The sequence below is a fragment of the Dryas octopetala genome, chromosome 5 (genome assembly GCF_963921425.1).
Source record: "Dryas octopetala chromosome 5, drDryOcto1.1, whole genome shotgun sequence".
NCBI classification, from domain to species: Eukaryota; Viridiplantae; Streptophyta; class Magnoliopsida; order Rosales; family Rosaceae; genus Dryas; species Dryas octopetala.
In genome coordinates, this window is record NC_141370.1 from 9,713,169 (window position 1) to 9,733,600 (window position 20,432).

General features: G+C 34.3%; 2 protein-coding genes across 3 annotated transcripts; one reads left to right on the plus strand and one right to left on the minus strand.

The window, feature by feature from the left end:
* Positions 1-1,313: 1,313 nt before the first annotated feature.
* On the plus strand, positions 1,314-3,168 carry LOC147284110 (RING-H2 finger protein ATL54-like). Its single transcript, XM_086243823.1, has one exon. The coding sequence runs from the start codon at positions 1,505-1,507 to the stop codon at positions 2,822-2,824; it is 1,320 nt and encodes a 439-aa protein (XP_086099949.1). The 5' UTR covers positions 1,314-1,504; the 3' UTR covers positions 2,825-3,168.
* Positions 3,169-6,562: 3,394 nt separating this feature from the next.
* LOC147284111 (transcription factor bHLH94-like) lies at positions 6,563-8,062 on the minus strand. 2 transcript variants are annotated; one of them, XM_086244791.1, is made up of 3 exons: positions 7,604-8,062; positions 6,988-7,410; positions 6,563-6,760 (listed from the first exon to the last, which is right to left on the minus strand). In XM_086244791.1, the coding sequence occupies exons 1-3, from the start codon at positions 8,060-8,062 to the stop codon at positions 6,659-6,661; spliced, it is 984 nt and encodes a 327-aa protein (XP_086100917.1). In that variant the 3' UTR covers positions 6,563-6,658. The 2 variants fall into 2 exon arrangements, with proteins under 2 accessions (XP_086100917.1, XP_086100916.1); XM_086244790.1 differs by having other exon boundaries at positions 6,563-6,790.
* Between the last annotated feature and the right edge of the window lie 12,370 nt (positions 8,063-20,432).

Genomic DNA, 20,432 nt, shown 5'->3' on the forward strand with positions numbered 1-20,432 from the left:
TAAAAAATATCAATTTGATCCACGAATTTTTCAAGTTGTACAAAAGCAGTACAAACATTAACTTCAATCCAAAATTAACGGAATTGGTCACATAAAAATGTGATGAACGGACTGAATTGGTCACATGAAAATGTATTCACTTGCTATGCACATGACCAGTTTCCGTTAAATTTTTCGATGAAAGTTAACATTTGTACTGTTTTGGTCAACTCGAAAAGTTCGTAGACCAAATTAACATTTTTTATAGTTAGTAAACCAAATTGAGATGAAGTGTAAAGTTCATACACCATTTTTATATTTAACTCTTAATTTTTCATTCTTTTAGTTTAGCATGCTTTTATATTCAGGTCTTTTTCAATTACACCAGTGTAACTATACAAGTACATTACATATGAGTTTTTATAGATCTACTCAATTCAAAAAAAAAAAAAAAAAAAGATAACAATTCTGCAAGACCAATAAACTCATTTTTTTCTATTTTTACCCACCACTTTCTCTGATTCTCTCTCACACATTCTACTATTTTTTTTTTCTTTATTCTAATTTTCATTATATTACACATGCACCGTCGTATGTGTATAGAATCTATAGATAGACCTAGGAGATCGAGGGCTTCCCCATCCGATCACATTTGCATGTGCGTGATGCTTTTATTATAGAAAAAAAGGAAAGAAATCACAACATAATTATAGGAAAAAAGTTTCTTGTTTTTCGCTCTAAATAATGATAGGAAAGTTACTAACATAATGTAAGCTCATTATTTTTCATAGCATGAAAGATATAAAGTGATTGCTTTCCAATTTTCCATATATGATGATCAGAGGGACTCGATACTTTATTTCTCAATAATTGACACTTCTAATTTTAACAAGTATTGAATTGGAAATTCCCCAACCTTTCTTAGAAAGAGGTGAATATATGAATGGTAATGTTAGAGTAATATGCAACTCTTTAATACATGATAATATAACTCTCACTTGCATAATTTGCTTTGCTCCTAAATTTCAGCTTATCGAAAATTTATAGCTTTTCATTTATATCGCTCCTCGGTTTCTTAAGGAAAAAGAAAAAAGCTAGAAAACCCAGTTGATACTCCATGCTACAGTTTACGCGGAATGAGCCACAAAAGTCTTGTTGACTTTTCTACTGAACACAGGGAAAGTAAACTACCAAGTAAGTGCCGAAGTCTCTTTGAAAGCGAAATGCTCCAAGAAAGCAACAAACAAGTTGTGGAAAAACTTCAGTCCAAAAAAAAAAAAAACAAAAGTTGTGGAAAAACTAATCCCATGTTGTGTCCATTGCAGTCAATTCAAAGCTCAGTCTGCGGTGGAAATCTAATCCTCAAAGCAAGAGTTTCAATTCTTGTGCTTTAGGTAACTCTCTCTCTCTCTCTCTCTGTGTCGACTGTCGGTCTCTCTGTCTCTTCTGGCTCACTATAATAAACAAGGTATGAATTTCTGTTCCCTGTTTTGAACCTCCTCTGTTCTTTGCTGTGTTTCTTTCAATGGGGTTTGATCACAGAAAGCTCCTCCCAGCCAATCTGAGTGAGGAGACTCTCTGCAAAGACAACTGTAACCCAGTTGCAAACAAAGAGGGTTTCTGTATCCCACTTTGTTTCAAAACCTGCCCAAATGTCTGTAAGAATCTTATAATTTTGCCTCCTTCAATTTTACCATACCCACCTCCACCACCTTCACCACCACCGCCACCACCACCACCACCACCACCACCACCATTTTCTGGTTTGGTTAATGTCAAACTTCCATACAACGAGAAGCATCTAACCGGATCAAATATAATTCTCATGGCTTGTTTGATTGGGGCTAGTCTTCTTCTTACTTTTGTTTACTTAACTGTAAGATCTTATTGGCGTGAGAACAACAACAATTCCAGGAGGAGGGATCCTCCAGTTCTGTTTGATACCCGAGAAAATTTTCTTGATGAGGATCACGGGCCTGTGCTTGACCACCCCATTTGGTACATCCACACTGTGGGTCTCCCACAAGCTGTAATTGAGTCTATAACAGTCTGCAAGTATAAAAAGGATGAGGGTTTGATTGAAGGGACAGACTGCTCAGTTTGCCTGAGCGAGTTTGAAGAAGATGAAAGTCTTAGGCTTTTGCCCAAGTGCAGTCATGCCTTTCATATCCCTTGTATAGATACCTGGTTGAGATCTCATAAAAATTGCCCACTTTGCCGTGCCCCAATTGTTTGTGACATTGCTAGTAGTGTTCAAGTGAGTGTCCCGGAGCCTATTTTGAGTGATTCAGGTTCGAGGGATAGCATTCAGGTAGAGAATTTGGAGAGTAATGGTGGAGGGGTTGGAAACCATCATGTGGGAAGAGGGGCTAGTGAGGTTGGGGTTACAGATGATGATAGAGTTTATGCAATTGGAATTGATGGAAGGAATGCTGAAAATCCAAGAAAGGTTCTGCCCAATTCTATTGCTGTAGGCAGTTGTGATCCTAGAGCATTGAGTGATTTGGCTGACAATCGACGAGTGGCTGAACAAGATGTACAACCAATGAGGAGGTCATTTTCAATGGATTCGCCGTCTGCTTCAAGAATATATCGTGCTGTGGCCAATGTGCTTCCGGAACAAGGAAGTTCAAATTCCCAATTGGTACATGTAAAGAATCCGAATTCGGGGTTTGTTTCCAAGCAGGACAGTGCAAATTCTAGCCTATCCAAGCTAGTGAGAAGTTCTTCAATTGGGCTTTCTCTGCAGATGGGGTCAATATCAATGAAAAGGCCTTTTACATCAAGCAGGAAGCTTTTCTCATCTAAACATGGAAGGAGTCTTAGTTCAGTCCTTCCCTTATGAAGATTTGGCTACCCTTTGAGATTTTAATCCCTCAAGTTTCAAGTCAGATTCTAGCAAATACAAGAATCCATGGCGTCTGCTGTACCTGCATGATAAAACTTAAAGGCTGGTCTAGTGGACTGAAGCTGGTCCTTTAATGAAGCTTTCCTTGAAATAAGGGTTTTGGTACTGCAATTTAAACTTTTCAGGTTCTCAAAAGAAAGAGTTAGAGAACATATAGACCACAACAAGTGTGGTCCTATGGCTTCTGATGGTGAACTTGCTTTTCTATATTAAAGTAAATGTCTTGAAGACAATATATACTTTCTACTACAGAATTTTGTCTGACTGTTAGTGCTGCAATATGAGCACATTCGCATTTTTATTTGTCTTCTCTCTTTTTCACCCCTTATATTCTTCAACTTTGCTTTTGCAATGCTTCTGCATATTAGTCCAATGCCTGAGCTTGGTTTAAACTTTTGCATAAATCAGTCCATAACATAAATCACTGCATATGATTAGGGAAGTCCATCCCATCTATCAAAAATTTGATTCATTATTGTGAAGTTGATACTGATTGATTGAAGTTTGAGGAAGTTGTATTTATTAATACAGCTTTGTACTATCATCTGGTACATACCGATAACATTCGACGATCCTTGTTTGGATTCTTTTCTCTGTTTTTATTCTTTAACATAAATAAAAATAAAAGTAAGCTGCTGACAAGCATAAGTGTAAGTGCACATTGCAGACACTTATTATTTAGTGTTTGAATAGTTCTCAAGTGAGCTAAGCATTTTATGTCCAGTACCCACTACAATTCAATGTAACATTTTCTGTGGAATACAGTCACATAAACAGGTGTCCATTTCCAATGCAGCAAGGTAAGAGCTGCATAAGGAATAGCCCTGGCAAACACCAAAACTCACATGATATAGCAAAAAGCAAATGGACTATATATAGCTCGATCAATGGTATTTTTTGTCAAGGCTTCTTTGAGAATCATTTGTATGGTTAATAATATATGTATGGTTCACACATTGCCGTCAAAGTCAATTCCATGGCCTGCGCTGGTGGCATGTGGGTCGTAAATTTCAACCCTTTTTCTTTCTTTCTTTTTACAAAATTTCAACTCTTTCTTTAAGTGCTCATTCTCACAGCTCTACAATTTATTAGTCTGCGATTTTAAAGGGCATGTGTTAGAAAACGTAGATCCCTTATATTTCTTCAGTATGTTCGGCATAATAAGCTGAGGCTGCTGAGCTATAACAAACACTCAATTGGTTGCTTGTGTATTCACTTGAATTTTGTCTTAAATCTTAAGGAAAACAGAAGCAAGGAAAAGACAAAAGAGAAAAGATTATTGAATTAGGTTCAAGCCCAGGTTCTCCGTCAAGGACAACTGATCAAGTGAAAAGGATTCAACCTATTATGGACCCAGTACTTGTATGGACCCGGCATGTTACTTATAATGATGGGTTTCAGCCCATTATATGGCTGGTCTAGTGAGAAGGATTCCCTCTTACAAAAAATAGACACATGGGTTGTATGAGTTATATTAGTTGATCACTAATCCGAAAGTTAGAGTTTAATCCTTTTGATATATATATATATATATATATATATATATATATAAAGTTGACCAATAATCAGAAAAGGGTGGTTAGCACCGTATTATCTTACTAACTGGTTAACTCTAGAGTATTTTTGTATATATATATATATATATATACTGAAACTTTGTGGGGGTTTTTTTCTTGTTCCGACCTAGGATAATAAGCTCATGAGCTTAGTCTTACTTCACCGTTGAGAAACGAAAGAAGACTTCCATCTCCAAGTTTAATTTCTAACTGCATCGAATAAAAGTTTTTAAATTTTTATTCGATCTTCTTAATCAATTCTTACTTGTTCGTGTTCGGGAACTAAAAAAAGTCTTTTAAAATTTAAAGTTGATGTTGATTTTAAAGAAAATTCATTGATTAAGTTCAATAAATAACTAATTTATGTTGCTAATGATTTTTCAAAGATTGAATCGATCATCAGAAGAATTAGGCCAAAAATTAGGATACATTATGGGAAATAAAACTTCCATCGAAGAGAAGCAAATGAAAGGCTTTCATAAAAATTCTCGATATTCTTTTTTCTCTAAATGAAGTCCTTTGACAACTGCCACGTCTTTTATTATTATTATTATTATATATATTTAGTGTCGAGCACTCGACAGTATTTTCTTTATAACAGCCGAGTGCTGCAACAAGCGCTCGTCAATACTTCCTTTGCCTGTTTTTGAGGGTATAGGATACGAGTTCATCTCATACGTACTCTCTTAGGGTATACAATAGGACTTGTGGAGACTGCATGTGTAGTTTTAATTTTGAAATTTTGGACGGAATCAAAAAATCAGTGCCGAGCGCTCGAGGAAGAAGGAAAAATGAACTGCCGAGCACTCGGAAATGGATGCGGAACACTTGGCGCTTGGAATTCATGAAAAAAAATTTACGGCTATATATTTATAGAAGCGAGTTTAGTTAAAATTGTAAAAATCATAAGGGTTTAGTTTGTAAAAGATAAAATTAAAGGACTGGAATGGTATAGAAGTTTCCTATGAATAATTTACGGTACTTTTGGATGTCAAAGTTGGGATGCACCTTTGGTCATCTTTCATCATTACAAATTTGTTGAGTAACATACTTTCAATTTTCAAATTATTGATTTGTATACTAATTCATCTGGTCCTGACAAAAATATTCTTTCAATTTGCATATTATTGTTCTCTTTATGGATGTAAATATACTAAATTCTTGGTGACTTGGTGCATATATTTATATGAGATATCTTTGCCACATGTATTTATTATTAACATGTAGAATGCTTTGGACCTTCCAAGGCTGCATGAGCAGCCTTGCCGGTACTTGACCACACATATATGTAGCTTTATACTTTATTGCTTTCTCTTTTCAACTTTATAAGCTCTCTAGCTCCCTAAGTACTTGCTACGAACTTCTGGTGAAACCTGAATCTCTTTGATGTTGGCTTTTCAAGTCATGTCTTTTATCTTTTAGAATAACTATGGCCAAAAGAAACAACCAAATAGAAAAGAAAAGAAAAGATCAAAATCTTCAAGTGCTAGGAATATAAAATAGGACAGATTAGGTACTTTGTTCATAACCTAATATGACATAATTCTAAGGTGAATGTGCATAAAGTCTTCAAAAAAAAATTGCTTCCAAATCCGGAAATTGCTTTCCTAATTTTCTTTTCTTAATCCTATGCAATCAAACTTGCACTACATGGGGTCCCAAACCTTTTCTTGTCATGACCTTTTGGGCTTTTTATCTCACCAAAACCTTGCTCTCAATGTGCCAAAGATGTACAAGTTGTTTAGTGACTTCACCCCCACCCTAAATATTGTGTATTGTTGCATATTTTATTCTTCAAGGCTAGATTCATGTGCTGGTCATCACGAGTCAGCTCAACTTAATTGAGGCACATAAAGACTTTGAGTTTAATTGAATTTAGCTCGCAGCAGGCTTGTTTTTGTTGCACATAAGATCATTGTTGTATATATGCTTTTGTATTTATAATATAATTATATTATATAAATTAATGATTACTTAACAACCCAATCTCAGAACATTAAACTCGAATTTTAGTTGTTTTGAATCGACCTCTTGCAAGCAAGCACAAATATGGCCAACAACTTGGTTCGTAACAGTTTAATTTAGGCCATTTCATACTACACATAGTTCTTGGAAAACACAATAAACTAACTTAAGTTGTTTCATTGACCGAGTTACATAAAGCAGCAAGCATATATATTGTCAAATACACTACTTGACAAATTCGCATCATGGGTTATTGAGCTGAAAACTGAGCTTCCTCTTGAATCCTACCCACCATTTCATACACATCAGCTGCAATCTCATTCATTGAGGTGACCTGAGAATTCTCTTCAACCTGTCTCATCAATTCAAATAAACAATTCAACTAATAATTATGAGTTTTATTTTAATAAAAAAAATGTCATGCGGTAATTATAAATTGAAATTCATTTTCTATGTTGATATTGATTATTGTACTTATCATTGAAATTTCGATAACAAATTTTGGTCTTTAAATGATATAATTTAAACTTAAAAACCTGAAAGAAATGTTATATTAATTTTTTTGAAGTAATTAATTACCTTGACACTGAAAGAGTAAAGGATCATGCTATCCACAGTTGTGACAGTTAGGTGAAGAATGAAAAGGCCCAGAGAGTGGAAGCCAAGCACCATCTTCAAGAGCTGATGTCTTGGGAGTCTTTTCAATAGCACTTTAATGTTGGCATGGTTTTCCACCATGGTCACTTCCACATCTGCAGTGGCCGAGTAGCGCTTCTCATGATCAGCTGCCGTTAATGACTTTTTGTACAAGTACTGGCCATGGCTGGTCGAAAAACAAGTCGAGTACTGAGGGAAGGTGAAGAAGTCAGAGAAGATATTCGAGGCCAAATTGCAGTCCGAATGTTGTTGCTTGGTTCGTCTATAAGCCTCTAGAGATTGCAGAAGCAGCTCAAGCTCCTTCACGAAATTAATGGCTCCTCCTATGATTGATGCTTGGTCCCCCTATATATATATGTTCAGAAGAATTAAATATGTTATGTTGTTAAACTGTTAATTTTAATCATACATTTAAATAGAGTTTTTATCTTACTAATATTTATTATTCATAATTTAAATATCTATTAATAGATATAACATGTTAAACTGTCTCGTAAAAAAAGAAAATTTATGACGAGAAATATGGAAGAGTACGTACTCTTTGAGTATAGGAAGCAGGCATCATGGCGCGGAGCTCAGCAAGATAGTCATTCATTAGCTTCCTTCTATTGCGTTCAACAGCAATGTGGGTCATCCTCTGTGTCTCCAACTCTTCCTTGTTCTTGATGCCCTTAGTGCGCCGTCTCTTTCTCCGGCCTATGGAGGCCGTCGGAGCCTCCATTGGAGAGAATTCACGGGTAAAGGTCGACCCATTATAGCCGATGCAATTTTCAGGGGTGGGAGAGTTGTTGGTGTCAAAGTGGTTCACACTTTGTACCATTAAAGAATTAGGTGAACACTCCAAACTCCCATTGAGACCTTGCCCTACATTATTATTGTTGAGGATATGATCATGAGTGTACTCTTTGTCTTCCTCTTTTCCAAAACCATAGCCATGGCTCCAAGATCCACCTCCTCCTATGACTTGGGGTTGGAACACTAGTGCTTCTAATGTCATCTCTCACTCACTCTTTCTCTCTCCACGGACAAGAAGTTTGCTTCTCTTTTTATGAAGATTTGACTATAATTTAAAGGGTGAATATATAATCTTCCAGCATATACAAAGACTAAGTGGCAGATTGGCTTGTCAAGTTGCAGAGAGATCAAATAATATATATATTAATTAATCAAACAAGTGGAAGACCAACTTGTGGTGGGGGTTGGATAGGGAGTGGAGTGTTCATTTCATTCTCACTATTTTCCTAACTAGTTAATAAGTTAAGTTTTAGGCACAATTTAAAGACTGATTAGTGACACACACTTGGGACTCTTGGTGTGGCTCTAATATTCTCTTGCTTGCTTGGAAAGTGATGCGTATTTTCATTTGTTCATAATGACTGTTTGATGTAAAGGCTGAGAGACTCTGGAGACTACGTGGCATACTGGGATAAGCAGATATCAACTTTCTTGTCAGCAGAGAATCCATGGGGAGTGACCACACAGATAAAAGGGGGACACAATCTGTCATCATATATCCCACACACACACACACCAATTAATTTACTCCCCTTCCATTGACTGATTGAATGTGTCCTTCCATCTTATGATTTGTGTTTAACCCTCCTAACTACCTATTCATTCATGCGACTTTTCATTAAGATGTCGATTCATAACACAAAAATGATGGATGTAACTTTTTTTTTTTGGTATGTATGATAAAAAGTGTGAATAAATTAAAATTTCCATATAATATCAGTTCATTATTGTTCTGTTAATTAATATATACAGTACCACTGACTATTAGTAGTGGATCAATCAACTTATATATATTGTGGATTGTTAAGGCACACAATCCCAGCATGTTGAATATATCCACAAGAAAATAGGGAATAAGCAATGACTGAGTTGTTGTACTGTATGTATATTTTCTCTACAATTGGATTTCAGAGACCAAATAGGCAACGATTGAGTCGTTGCTAACTGCGCATCGACCGCTGAAGTCCTTGTAGGTGGGAATAGGCAATGATTTTGGCAACAACAAAAATTCGTTGCTTAAAACTATGCAATGAATTTCGGATTTTTGGCAACAATTGTTAGTGGTTGCCTAATAACTTTTTCTATGAGAGTAACGCAAAGAATGAAAAGACTGACTTAATATAACATGATTAATGATTAGTTGATATGTTCATGGCAAAAAAAATTAAAATGATTAGTTGATTTGTCATAATTAATAGATAACATACTGCTGAAAGAACACGGAGGAGAGGAATGTTTTGTGTGAGAGAGTTTTGCGGGCAACCGTGAGCAGGATGAAAGAAGACACATTATTATGAGTTGATTAAGGTAATTTCGTCCATAATTAACTAAACTACACGGTCTACAACTACAATTACAACGGCAGACTGGCATTATGGTCTTTTAATTTTGTAAGAATATTATAAAATTGGATTTGGTTAGATTTGCATTCGGCGAATCTAGAGAGGGGGGACAAAGTCAAGATGTAACACACTAGTGATCTGTCATATAACATAATGGAATATATAATGCATGCATCTGATTTAATTAAGAGATAATTAGGCTTAAGTTCTTTAGAAAAATAGTTTTTAGATGGAGACCGGGGGTGCTTTAAAATTTATAAGAAAATCATTTTAATTCATAATAATTTATAAGAAAATCTTTTTAATTTATAATAAAATCATTTCCCGATTTAAAGGGTATTTCCCCCTATTTGAAAGGTATTTGTCCTCCTAGGGTGTAGAGTAGGCTTTGTTGATTAAAACCTAATATAAAGCCGTCAAAAAAGAAAAATAAAAGGACTTGATTAAAAACCCTAAATCATTACGGTCTTAGTCTAAAAAAAACTTATAAAATGGACTAAACTCTAAGTCTCCCTTTAATTAATTTATCAAAACAACAAAATAAATACAAACTGTATATGTAAGGCAATCATAAATGAAAAGTAAATACAAACTATGCATGCTAGCTCTTTCTCTCTCTCTCTCATTAACCAGAAAAATAGAATTTGATTCCCTCCACCACCGTATTTAATTAGAGACTTAATAAGTTTAACCCATATCTCTTGTCAATATAATGTGTAGGGGCTAACCCTAAAGTTGCCACGTATCACTACCCTGGCTTTGCTCGTGGAAGAAGTCAAAAATCAAAATAAGTCAAAAAGAACCTAAACGTCTCGGTCGAGAATAAACCTTCCCGGTCCAGTCGAAGCTTCCAACAATAGTTAGCTACTCAACAAATTGGGCAGGAATAAACAACCAGACAGAGAGAATCTCTTGACATCATACATAGGGGACAAATTCTAAAAAGTAATATTGTCATGCTACCATTCCAGCTAGGGAATGACAAAATATGGCATACATAAAGCTGTCAAAAGTACCGGATTAGGTAAAGTTCAAAAGGAGATCAAAAGATGCCCTACACGTAGAAACCATCCATATGCGGTCATAGCAAACCCTAACCTCAGAAAGGGGTATAAATACTAAGTTATAATAGGAATAAATGCATCATCAACCCCCCACACAAAAAACTCAGATCCCAAGAGGTGACACTCTCTCTGTATATTCAAAACTCAGCTTTGTTTTGTCTTTCAATCGATTTCCTTACCGAGTTTGTGGCATTTAGGTAGTAGGTAGTCCATTTTTGTTAGTTTATTGTGGTTCTTTCCCTTTGTCTTTATTTTATTTTCTTTCTTGTGTAACTTTGAATATGAACAGTGAGAAAGAAGTTGTTGCTCTTTCCTCGTTTTTTTGGAAATAAATGTTGTTTATTTACTTGTTTGACTAGTCTTTTCTTTGACTTTCAAGTTCTGTTTGGTGTTCAAAAAAGCATCTCTTTTATATTTTCGTCATTACTCTCTGGGTAAAGCCCATTTATTTCCAAGATTTAGTTTCTTGTAGTTTCCGTTTAGTTATTTTATCTCTTATTTTCGGTCTCATTTGCACGGATATGGTATGACTGTGTTTGAAACATGGTTAGATTTGTGATAAGGACTCCATAAGCTACCAACCTCACCCACACCATATTTCACTTATCTTTCATTTTAAGGTTTTCTATTTTTATTTAAGTTAATCCGCACTAGTCCCCGTAGTAGTCACACTCGAGTTCAAACATAGAGTTAGACTTAGCACAAACTGAGCGAAGTCCTAGCGCGAGACTGGGCAAGAAAAAAATCACGGCCGGGAGTAATAATTTATTATTTATCTTGGCCCATAATCGCCTGATTTACCTTACAGTTGTACTTTCATGGTTCCAACCGAGGCATCTGTTTTCATTCCGTCTTTTTCGGACGGTGGCACGCCCGCATTCTCTTAGTGCCATGTGGCTAGGGAACCGCTTTTAGAGCCAAAACATAATGCCCTCTAAGGGCCTAATGGGTACTGAAATTTTGAGATAGTTTTATTGCATTTCTAGTTCAATGGATTTTATGGACATACGAAGTAATATTACATTTGTGTAGAAAATTCTGCGCGTAGATATTGTACCAATCATATACTTGTACAACATTGTTTGCAATCATCACCAAAATTTGACGTGTTGTTGTGATCGACCCTCTAATTGAGATACTTGCGTTTTCATCATTTTAAGTTTGCGTCTTAAAGGAGCCATAATTAATTTGCTTCTGTTCCCTTCTCTCTGATCTTAATTTCTTATCTAGACTTCTCTATGGGAAGCGTCTTGTATGTTTGCCTGTATTTTTTTATTACTTTTGATCTCCTAAACCCAGATTCTAATCGAGACTACTGTAGCAGCCAGTTTGCTACGCCAGCTAATTTGCATGTGAACACTTTGACGTTCTTGTTTATATGCTTTCTTATCTTTGATTTGAACACACTACAAACCAGCTGGCCATGGGAAGGTTTTGGAAGGCGAAAGAGAGTCGATTAAGTAGAATCTTTGATTTAGAAAGTTCAACTTAGTTAGCTCCAATTGTTTCCTATTAGCTGAGATTTCGTGGAGAATTGGTAAACATATATGTACGTTAGAGGACAAACAACAAGACATTAATTAATTTGGACGCGTTACGCGTATGTAAAACTACGCATGCACATAAATATGAGTGTGCTTTCGTTTTCCTGAATAATGTCTTTTATTTTTCTTACCAAAAAACATGTCTTTTTTTTTCTTTAAATTTAGAGCAGGGGGTGGAATTTGAATTCGTGACCTTTCCTAAAATTGAGGAGAGAAATATAATAGTAGACTAACAGTTAGTTGGCCAAATAAATGTTGAAATTGAATTAATTTTACAACCTTTACAATTAATTATAGATATATGTAAAACTATTGTCTGGATCTAATGATATTTAGGTCCGTTGACTTTAGATACCAAATTACAATATTTTTTCATTTTAACTACCAAAACATCTATGGCATTTCACTTTAGATACTAAATTTCAATTTTTGTACCAATTTTAAAAAACATGGTTATACCGAGCTGTGACTGTCTAACAGTCATAAATTTTTTATTGATTTGTTGTTTTTTCAATATTTGCAAGGCTTAAACTTAAACTTTTAGTCTTTGGGTTCTCAAGCCTAAATAAAAAACATTAAACCCTTATAAATTTTGAATTTTTATGAATTTGAAATAGTCACAATTGTGGCTGTTCGAGAGTCACAACTATATAGCAAATTAATATGTGACCTAATCCAAAATGTCTTATTCTAGGTTAGTACCTAAACTAAAAAAAATTGGTGTCTTGTTGCTTTACTGAAAAACTATTGATATTTGGTATTTAATCCAAATTTTCTAATGATATTTTTTGTGTTGATTTTGTTCTTATATTTTAATTACATTATTCTAACCTTTTATATGATCGATCTACTAACTAATTATTGGTTTAATGATATTTTTCCGGTTAAAGAAGTGATAAGTTTGAATCTCCATTCTTCTATATATATATATATATATATACAAGCCCATTTAGGTGCGAACATTCGCACTTGACACTGAGCGCTTGGCGCTGGTTTGTCGGTATTTATGTTATTGCTTGCAGATGCAGTTTGTAGATGCGAGGTGCATCTGCAAGCGCCGAACGCTGTGCAAATACTTTATCCAGTGCTTGATGAACAGTTTAATTGAGCTACAACTTAATTTCTGGACAAGCTAGAGTTTGTGTTAAATTTCTTTCTCATTTTAGATTTATAATTAAAACACCATAAAATTTATTATAGGTGGTTTATCTTAATTTACTATTGATATTAGGGATTAATGTCATTTTTGTCCCCAGACTATTACATTTGTATCTGTTTGGTCTTCAGACTTTTAATTTGAAAAATTAAGGTCGATTCTGACTTTTTTAATTTTGCCAATTGAGGGTATTCTATCAATTTACACATTTTTCATCCAAATTTCTGTTTGCATAGCACCATTGCCAATCACGTATGGTCCTTTTTTAAGGCAAAATAGTCCCTTCCATTTAAATCTTACCCTTTTTCTCTCATGCACTTTTTTCCTCTCCTTTATTTCCCACTAAATTTAGATGAAAAATATATAAATTGACGGAATAATTTCAATTAGAAAAATTGAAAAAGTCAAGTCCTTAATTTTTCAAATTAGAAGTTTGGAGACCAAAATAACATTAATCCCTTGATATTATATATTAATTTTGAATCACATGTTCTCTAATTTCTAATTTCTAACTTTAGAGAAATCATATTATTGTCAATATGAGGAAGAGACATGCATTGTCTCACCCCGCATGCGTATCTGAATAATCAAAGACGAAAGACTCCATATGGATATCAAACGAATGTACGGAACTCAAAGGAGATCACTTTCTTGTGGGATCATCACCTTACTATCTGCAATTTAATACAATGACTACGTCATGAACAACCCTTTGTGTTCTGAATTTGTGCAACTTGCTAGAAACCAATAAATCAACTCTGTGAAAAGATGCATTGAATTGTTTGATGCATGTCGACCGAATTGGGAATTCAAGGACTTACTTCTCCCTTGCCCATCAATTTTTACTGACTATATATATACAGGGCTAATGTTTTCTTGACAGATAATTTATCTACGATATATATATAATAATATTAATTGTTGAATTATGAATTTACGATACATTAAATTAAGAATTAACTTCCCCAAAAAGAAAAATTAAGAATCAACTTAATTGATTATTTAAATTCATAATCTAACAACACCTACAATATTATGATTATGTTGCCTAACTATCCGGTGAGAAATTATGTTCGTATATATATTATATATATATATATATATATATATTCGCATAGATCGACCTGCTTAGCCTTGGCTTTAAGAAGCAAAGTTCCTTTTACCTGCAGAAACTGTAAAGAAAAGTTGCACCACTTTCTTGATTTTTATTTTTGTCATGACACTTTCTTGATTTGAAAATTCAAAGACCGGTTGTGCAATGAAAAGTTGCACCACTTCATTGCAAACTTTACATAAAAAATGAACATGCACTCATGCATTACTGATGCAGTACATTATACAAAACCTGTGCATGGCTTTATTTTCCATACAAATCTTAGCAATATCAGTGCTCATTGCAAAAGAAAGATATAGAATTGCTGTTTGTACGTATGATGACAACATAATAAGCTCGATGGAGTGTGAACACCAATGGATTAATGCGTATATATCAGATTAGATTAATCATGACATCAATTTCATCAATATTCACTGATCAAAAATTGCGCGTTTGCATGACATGTTACATCCGCATGGTACAATTTTCCTATGCATGTGCAAAAATATAGATAATATCACATCAGCTTCGTCCTTACACGCATATCTAAGGGCCTAGGCCTTTTGACATATGGCCTATACGGGTTTGTCTGACTCTCTTTGGACAAGAACACAATTGAGCATCTGGTCAATTTTTTACAACCTCTATTCAAACTTGTCATAATCTGCTCTGGAGGTGCTATATAATAGCTGATTTTGGCTAAAAGCCTAAAAGAATTGTTATATGGGTTATTTTATAGTACCGAACGAATATTGATACAGAGATTTTAATCTACTCACGTGCACTTTTTCCAATTGACAAAAGTCACAAAAGTGTCACAAATCTATCACTTTGTACTCTCACACACCTCTTAAGAAAATAGTACAAGTCCGGCCAGTACATTAGAATGACACATTATTACGATATATATCTTAATAAAAATAGAACTGTAACGATATTAAACAATATGTACTATACTGATTAATTTGATTAGATTTGTTAATCAATGTAGATTTTCAATCATGTTTCTATATTTTGTCTAATATTCACGATATTCAACATCATATAAGTGACATCAAGAAAGTTGAGTTGCAACAAAAACACTAATTTCGTGATGAATACGATAACTAAAATAGGACATAACCTTGATAAGTGTACTATTTGTCTTGCAATTTTCTTTCCAATGTTGTTTCTGTTAAGAGTAGTATTCCATACGGGATATAAAGTTTAGGCCTTTTCACGTATTATTAATTGATTATGGTTTAATTTAAATACTCTAATTTTTACTTGGTATCAGTGTTTTCAGACGCAAAAACAAGACGCGAGGCGTTTTAGTCGTAGAAGGCGAGGCGTAAGCCTCAACGCGTTAAGGCGTAAGCTTTTTGGGATATATTTTTTATAATAAAAAAATTATAAATATATATAAAAACATATATAAATAGGTAAATATATATATATAAGTATATATATAGAACATAAGACCAAACCCATGCTATAAGTATATAAATAGAATATAAGTATATATATAGGTAAACATATATATAAATAGGTAAATAGGTAAGTATATATATATAAGTATATATATAGAATATAAAAAAATTAATATTTTAAAATGTTTTTGAATTAAAAAATAAATAAAAATTCTTCTACCTCCCTTCCCCCCCACCCTGAGCATCCCCCACCCCAAGGTCCCCAACCTAGCAGTCCAGCACTATCCCCACCCCACCCCACCCCATCACCCCATCACCCCTTCACCCTCACCCTCACCCAAGCCCAACCCAACCCCCTCCTCTTCATGCATGGAACCATGCCAAGAGGCACTTCCCAATCCTTCACGGTCTCTTTAGGATGTCTTCTCCGATCTTCTTGGGGGAGAGACTGCACGGACCGATCTTGGGGGGTGAGCGAACTAGCAGCGCCGACGTCGCCTCTGGTGACTCGGACGTAGACGTCCACCACCTGCGATGGGTTGAATTTTGGCGGCATGGGTTTTGCGGCGCTTTGGGTTTTGCGGATTTATCTCTTTCTTCGCATGGGTTTTGCGTACGCCTTCAACGTCTTGCCGTCGCGAGGCGTACACCTTCAACGCCTTTCAGTCGTTTTACACAGTCCGGCGACGTCGTGCGCAATCGGCCGCCGGCTCGCCATGACTCGCGCATGAAGCTCGCCTTTAAAAACACTGCTTGGTATCCAACTACAAATAATGTCAACGTGTTTGGTTCAAGTTACGCCATATTGTAAAAAGGTATATTGAGAATAAAATCTCACATATATTGAAGAAGTAAATTTATTTTAGATAGAATGCTTTAATTTAATTTGAAATTTGAACTCTTAGACATTCTAGAAATTTTAGGTGATTGTGAATTTGTGACCCGTAAATGGTATTAATTGATGAAGTAGATCAGGGAGATCGAAATGCACTTATAATGGTAAAAAAAAAGGTTCCAAGTTGGCCTTCTTAATCATATATTCATTATTCATTTCGATTATCATCTTAATGATGCTGGTACTTTGCATCTAGAGAAGACTACAAGCTCTTTTTTTTTTTTTTTTTTTTTTTCATTTTTGGATGACAAGAAAACTACAATATTTAAGATATGCAGATAGAGAGATTTATAAATAAAAATAGCATGCAAATTGAAGTAGTTTATGGCGCAGCGAATTCAATGCTTAAGAAGAGAAGATCGAGACTAGAGAGGATGGATTAAGGAATAGAAATCTTTACTACCTGCACCGAACACTATTAGATGGTCTCACACCAATTCTTTGGGACCACTCTCATAATTTTTTCTTTTTCTCTATAATTACTAGATATAATTTTTTTTTTCTTTTTCATGTGGGGAGGAATTTTAAACTTGACCTCATTCGACAAACAAAGCAAAAAAAAAATATTACTAGATCAATAATGAGTTGATCACTACTTTTCAATTTTGCATAAGCTGTAAGCTTAATCAGGTAACTTATACTTTAACTTGGTATGTACTGCCATGTACGAACTATTTTAGGGAAGAGGAGGGACGGAATTGGCTCTCTCATGCACTTCAAACTATTTTTTTAATGTGAATATTTCTTTTTATCTAAGGGAAGGGGAGTCAAACCTACAACCTTTTTTAATATTGAGAAAAAAAATATTGTTATACCAATAGCTATTAACTTGTTGGTTCTAATCGGGATATCATTCATTGCTAGTTGAGTGACACCAATATATCATAGTAGACTAATAGGAGTTGGAAATTGGATGGAATATCAAACACCACACCCATTACATATAAACACAATAGCCAGCGGGATTTCAATTTTTTGTTCATCTATGACTCCAAGAGAGAAATTAAAACACTAAATGATAAAAATTTCCACTGTGAAAGATCTTATTATAAAACCATTTAAAGTGCTAAATGTTAAAAATGTCCACTTAATTTTTTAACCATGATAAGCCAGCCAACGTTTTAAACTAAGTTGCATGATTGTGAGAGGTCGAGCGCTTGGCCCCCTTGGCACGCTTAGTGGCTCTCTTTTTTATTGGAGGATTGAAAATGTTCAATTGCAACATATAAAATTAGGTTGAATGTGATTCCAAATTATTATACTTTTGTGTTTTGTGTTGTGTTATTCGTTTTGACACACATAAGTAACCAAAAAACATAAGATATTGGTATAAATATCAATTTTATACGATTTTAGTGTTAAACTATACAGCTTAATTAGGTTGTAATGAAACTGTTCAACAATTTTACCAAAAAGTAACACATACCAAGTGCTTAGCTCATTAAAATGGACCGCCTTGTAATGTTATTCCGTGTGTGGACCATTTTGTCCATAGACTAGGCTTAAAAACCCCAAATTAAAAAGGGATTTTGATTGTTATAAATGATTTCTTATTCCTCCGTATGGTTACCATCAGCTTTTGAAATGACCTCCAGGCCTGAAACATTCACCAACAACACTGACCAATTCACTGGGCTTAATATTTCGCCAACCTATTATAGCCCAACAAGTTTTTCAATTATATGATGCGGCCCAAAACACCTTTTACCTGTTCACGAAAACTAGGCCCCAACATATTTACCCAAATGGAGGCTTTTGAGGACAAATATTAGCACGAGGGCTGCGATTGGTATATAAATATGTCATCTTGGTATTAGAGGTTTAGTAAATTATGGTGTGTTTAGAAGGAAAAAAAAAAAAATTGGAATTTAAACAAAATTCAGCATTTAAGAAATTACATGTTTTCTGGCAAAAAAAAAAAAAAAAGAAATTACATGTTTTAATTTTCTTGTTTGGGTCCATAAATATAGAATTTTGTAAATTCTATGTGGAAAAAAACTTGGGATTTGAAGCTGTAAATTCCAACTTTAAATTCCACATAAATTGATGTCATTTTCAAAATTTTAATTTTTACAAAACAAAAATAAGTCATGTCCACCCATCATTGCTAAGTAATCACAATACCACTGCCACTACCACCACCATTGACACCATCGCCCCCGCCTCCACTATCACAACTATCACCACCACCACCACCGATGTCGCCACCACACCACTGTACCCTCTACCGCCACCACCACCATCACCATCGCCGCCAACACCACCACCACCGCCGCCGTCGTCGCCGTCGCCGACACCACCACCACCACCACTGTCGCCACCGCCTCCACTTACCATCACCTCTACCGTTGTCGCCGCCACTGCCAACATCCCAATTTTTGCTGCCACAATTTCTCCCACCGCCCGTGGGCCATCAACCCTACCACCATCGTCAACTCACCACAAACATCATTTTTATTGTTGCCACCATCACCATCACTCTTTTTAATTGATGCATCAAAAAATAAAACCACTATAAATTCCGTATTTAAATTCTATTATGTTTACATGTTATCCAAACAAGAGAATTTACATATTCTATGATTTTAAATCACATTGTTTTAGGGAGGGTGTCCCCAACTCAGATTTTAAGGGATTTTAAAATTCATAGAATCTATCAAAATCCAAGGGAATTGGCTGAAATTCTCATGAAATTTGTTATAAGTAAAAAATGCATCAAAATGCATCAAAATCCATTAAAATTCTTTACTTAATGAAATTCATTACTTTTTTAGGACACCTGGATTTTATTGAAATCCATTAAAATCTAAGTTGGAGGCACCTTGATTTTTTTGAAATCTATTAAAATCTGAGTTGGGGACACCTAAATTTCATTGAACTTTTAAAATCCAATGAAATCTAAGTTGAGGACACCTCCCTTAAATTCCGTCATTTATAAATTCTTTAGTAATTTCAAACTACTTCATTCAAACGCACTATTAAGGAAACCCCCTTCAAACTCATATTTCTTCAATTAAAATTTAGGCAAATTTTTTTTAACACCCTTTTGACTGGATACCAATTAAGTTAATTTCCATTTTAGTCATGATGAGTCAGCCTAACAATTTTTTAGATGCCCAAAATGCCCTTAAGCCTTCATAACTAACATTAAACACACGTTGACTTTTTGTATTTGGAGAAAAACATTTATCCTTCTTATATCTTGGTTATTGATTGTTGTTGTAAACTTGTAATCAATTTTGAACATTTTTTTGAATTTCAATAATGAAATTTAGATTTCAGTCACCATATATTGTATGCTATTCTCCATATATTATGCTTATTTGCTTATATATAATTTACCTACATTAATTAAATGCTTATACATTTTTTTTTTTGTAAATGCTTATACATAATTTACCTTCATATACATAATTACGTATAAGTATTTCTTATACATAATTTATCTACATAATATGCTTATACATAATTTATTTATATCAAGTTCTTAAACATAATTATCATATATTATGTTTTTATATATATAATTTACATACAACAAATGCTTATATATAACTTATTTACCTGAATACTTATACCTAATTTACCTACGTTAGATGCCTATCCATAATTTATCTACATGAAATGCTTGTACATAATTTATCAATATCAAATACTTATTTATAATTTACCTACATCAAATGCTTATATATAATTTACTTGCATCAAATGCTTATACATATAGTTTTTTAATATTATTTTTCAGTTACATGAATTGCACATAGGTAATTTACTTGTAATAGAAATGATAATTTTAGATGCACAATAATGATGATTTAAATAATATGCTAAAAATAGAAAATTTAA

Coding starts and splice junctions, on each gene's coding strand:
- LOC147284110 (XM_086243823.1), top strand. CDS start 1,505: ATGGGGTTTGATCACAGAAAGCTCCTCCCAGCCAATCTGAGTGAGGAG.
- LOC147284111 (XM_086244790.1), bottom strand. CDS start 8,062: ATGACATTAGAAGCACTAGTGTTCCAACCCCAAGTCATAGGAGGAGGT. Junction 7,411..7,603: donor CTGCTTCCTATACTCAAAGA/GTACGTACTCTT, acceptor ATATATATATAG/GGGGACCAAGCATCAATCAT. Junction 6,791..6,987: donor TTTACTCTTTCAGTGTCAAG/GTAATTAATTAC, acceptor CATAATTATTAG/TTGAATTGTTTATTTGAATT.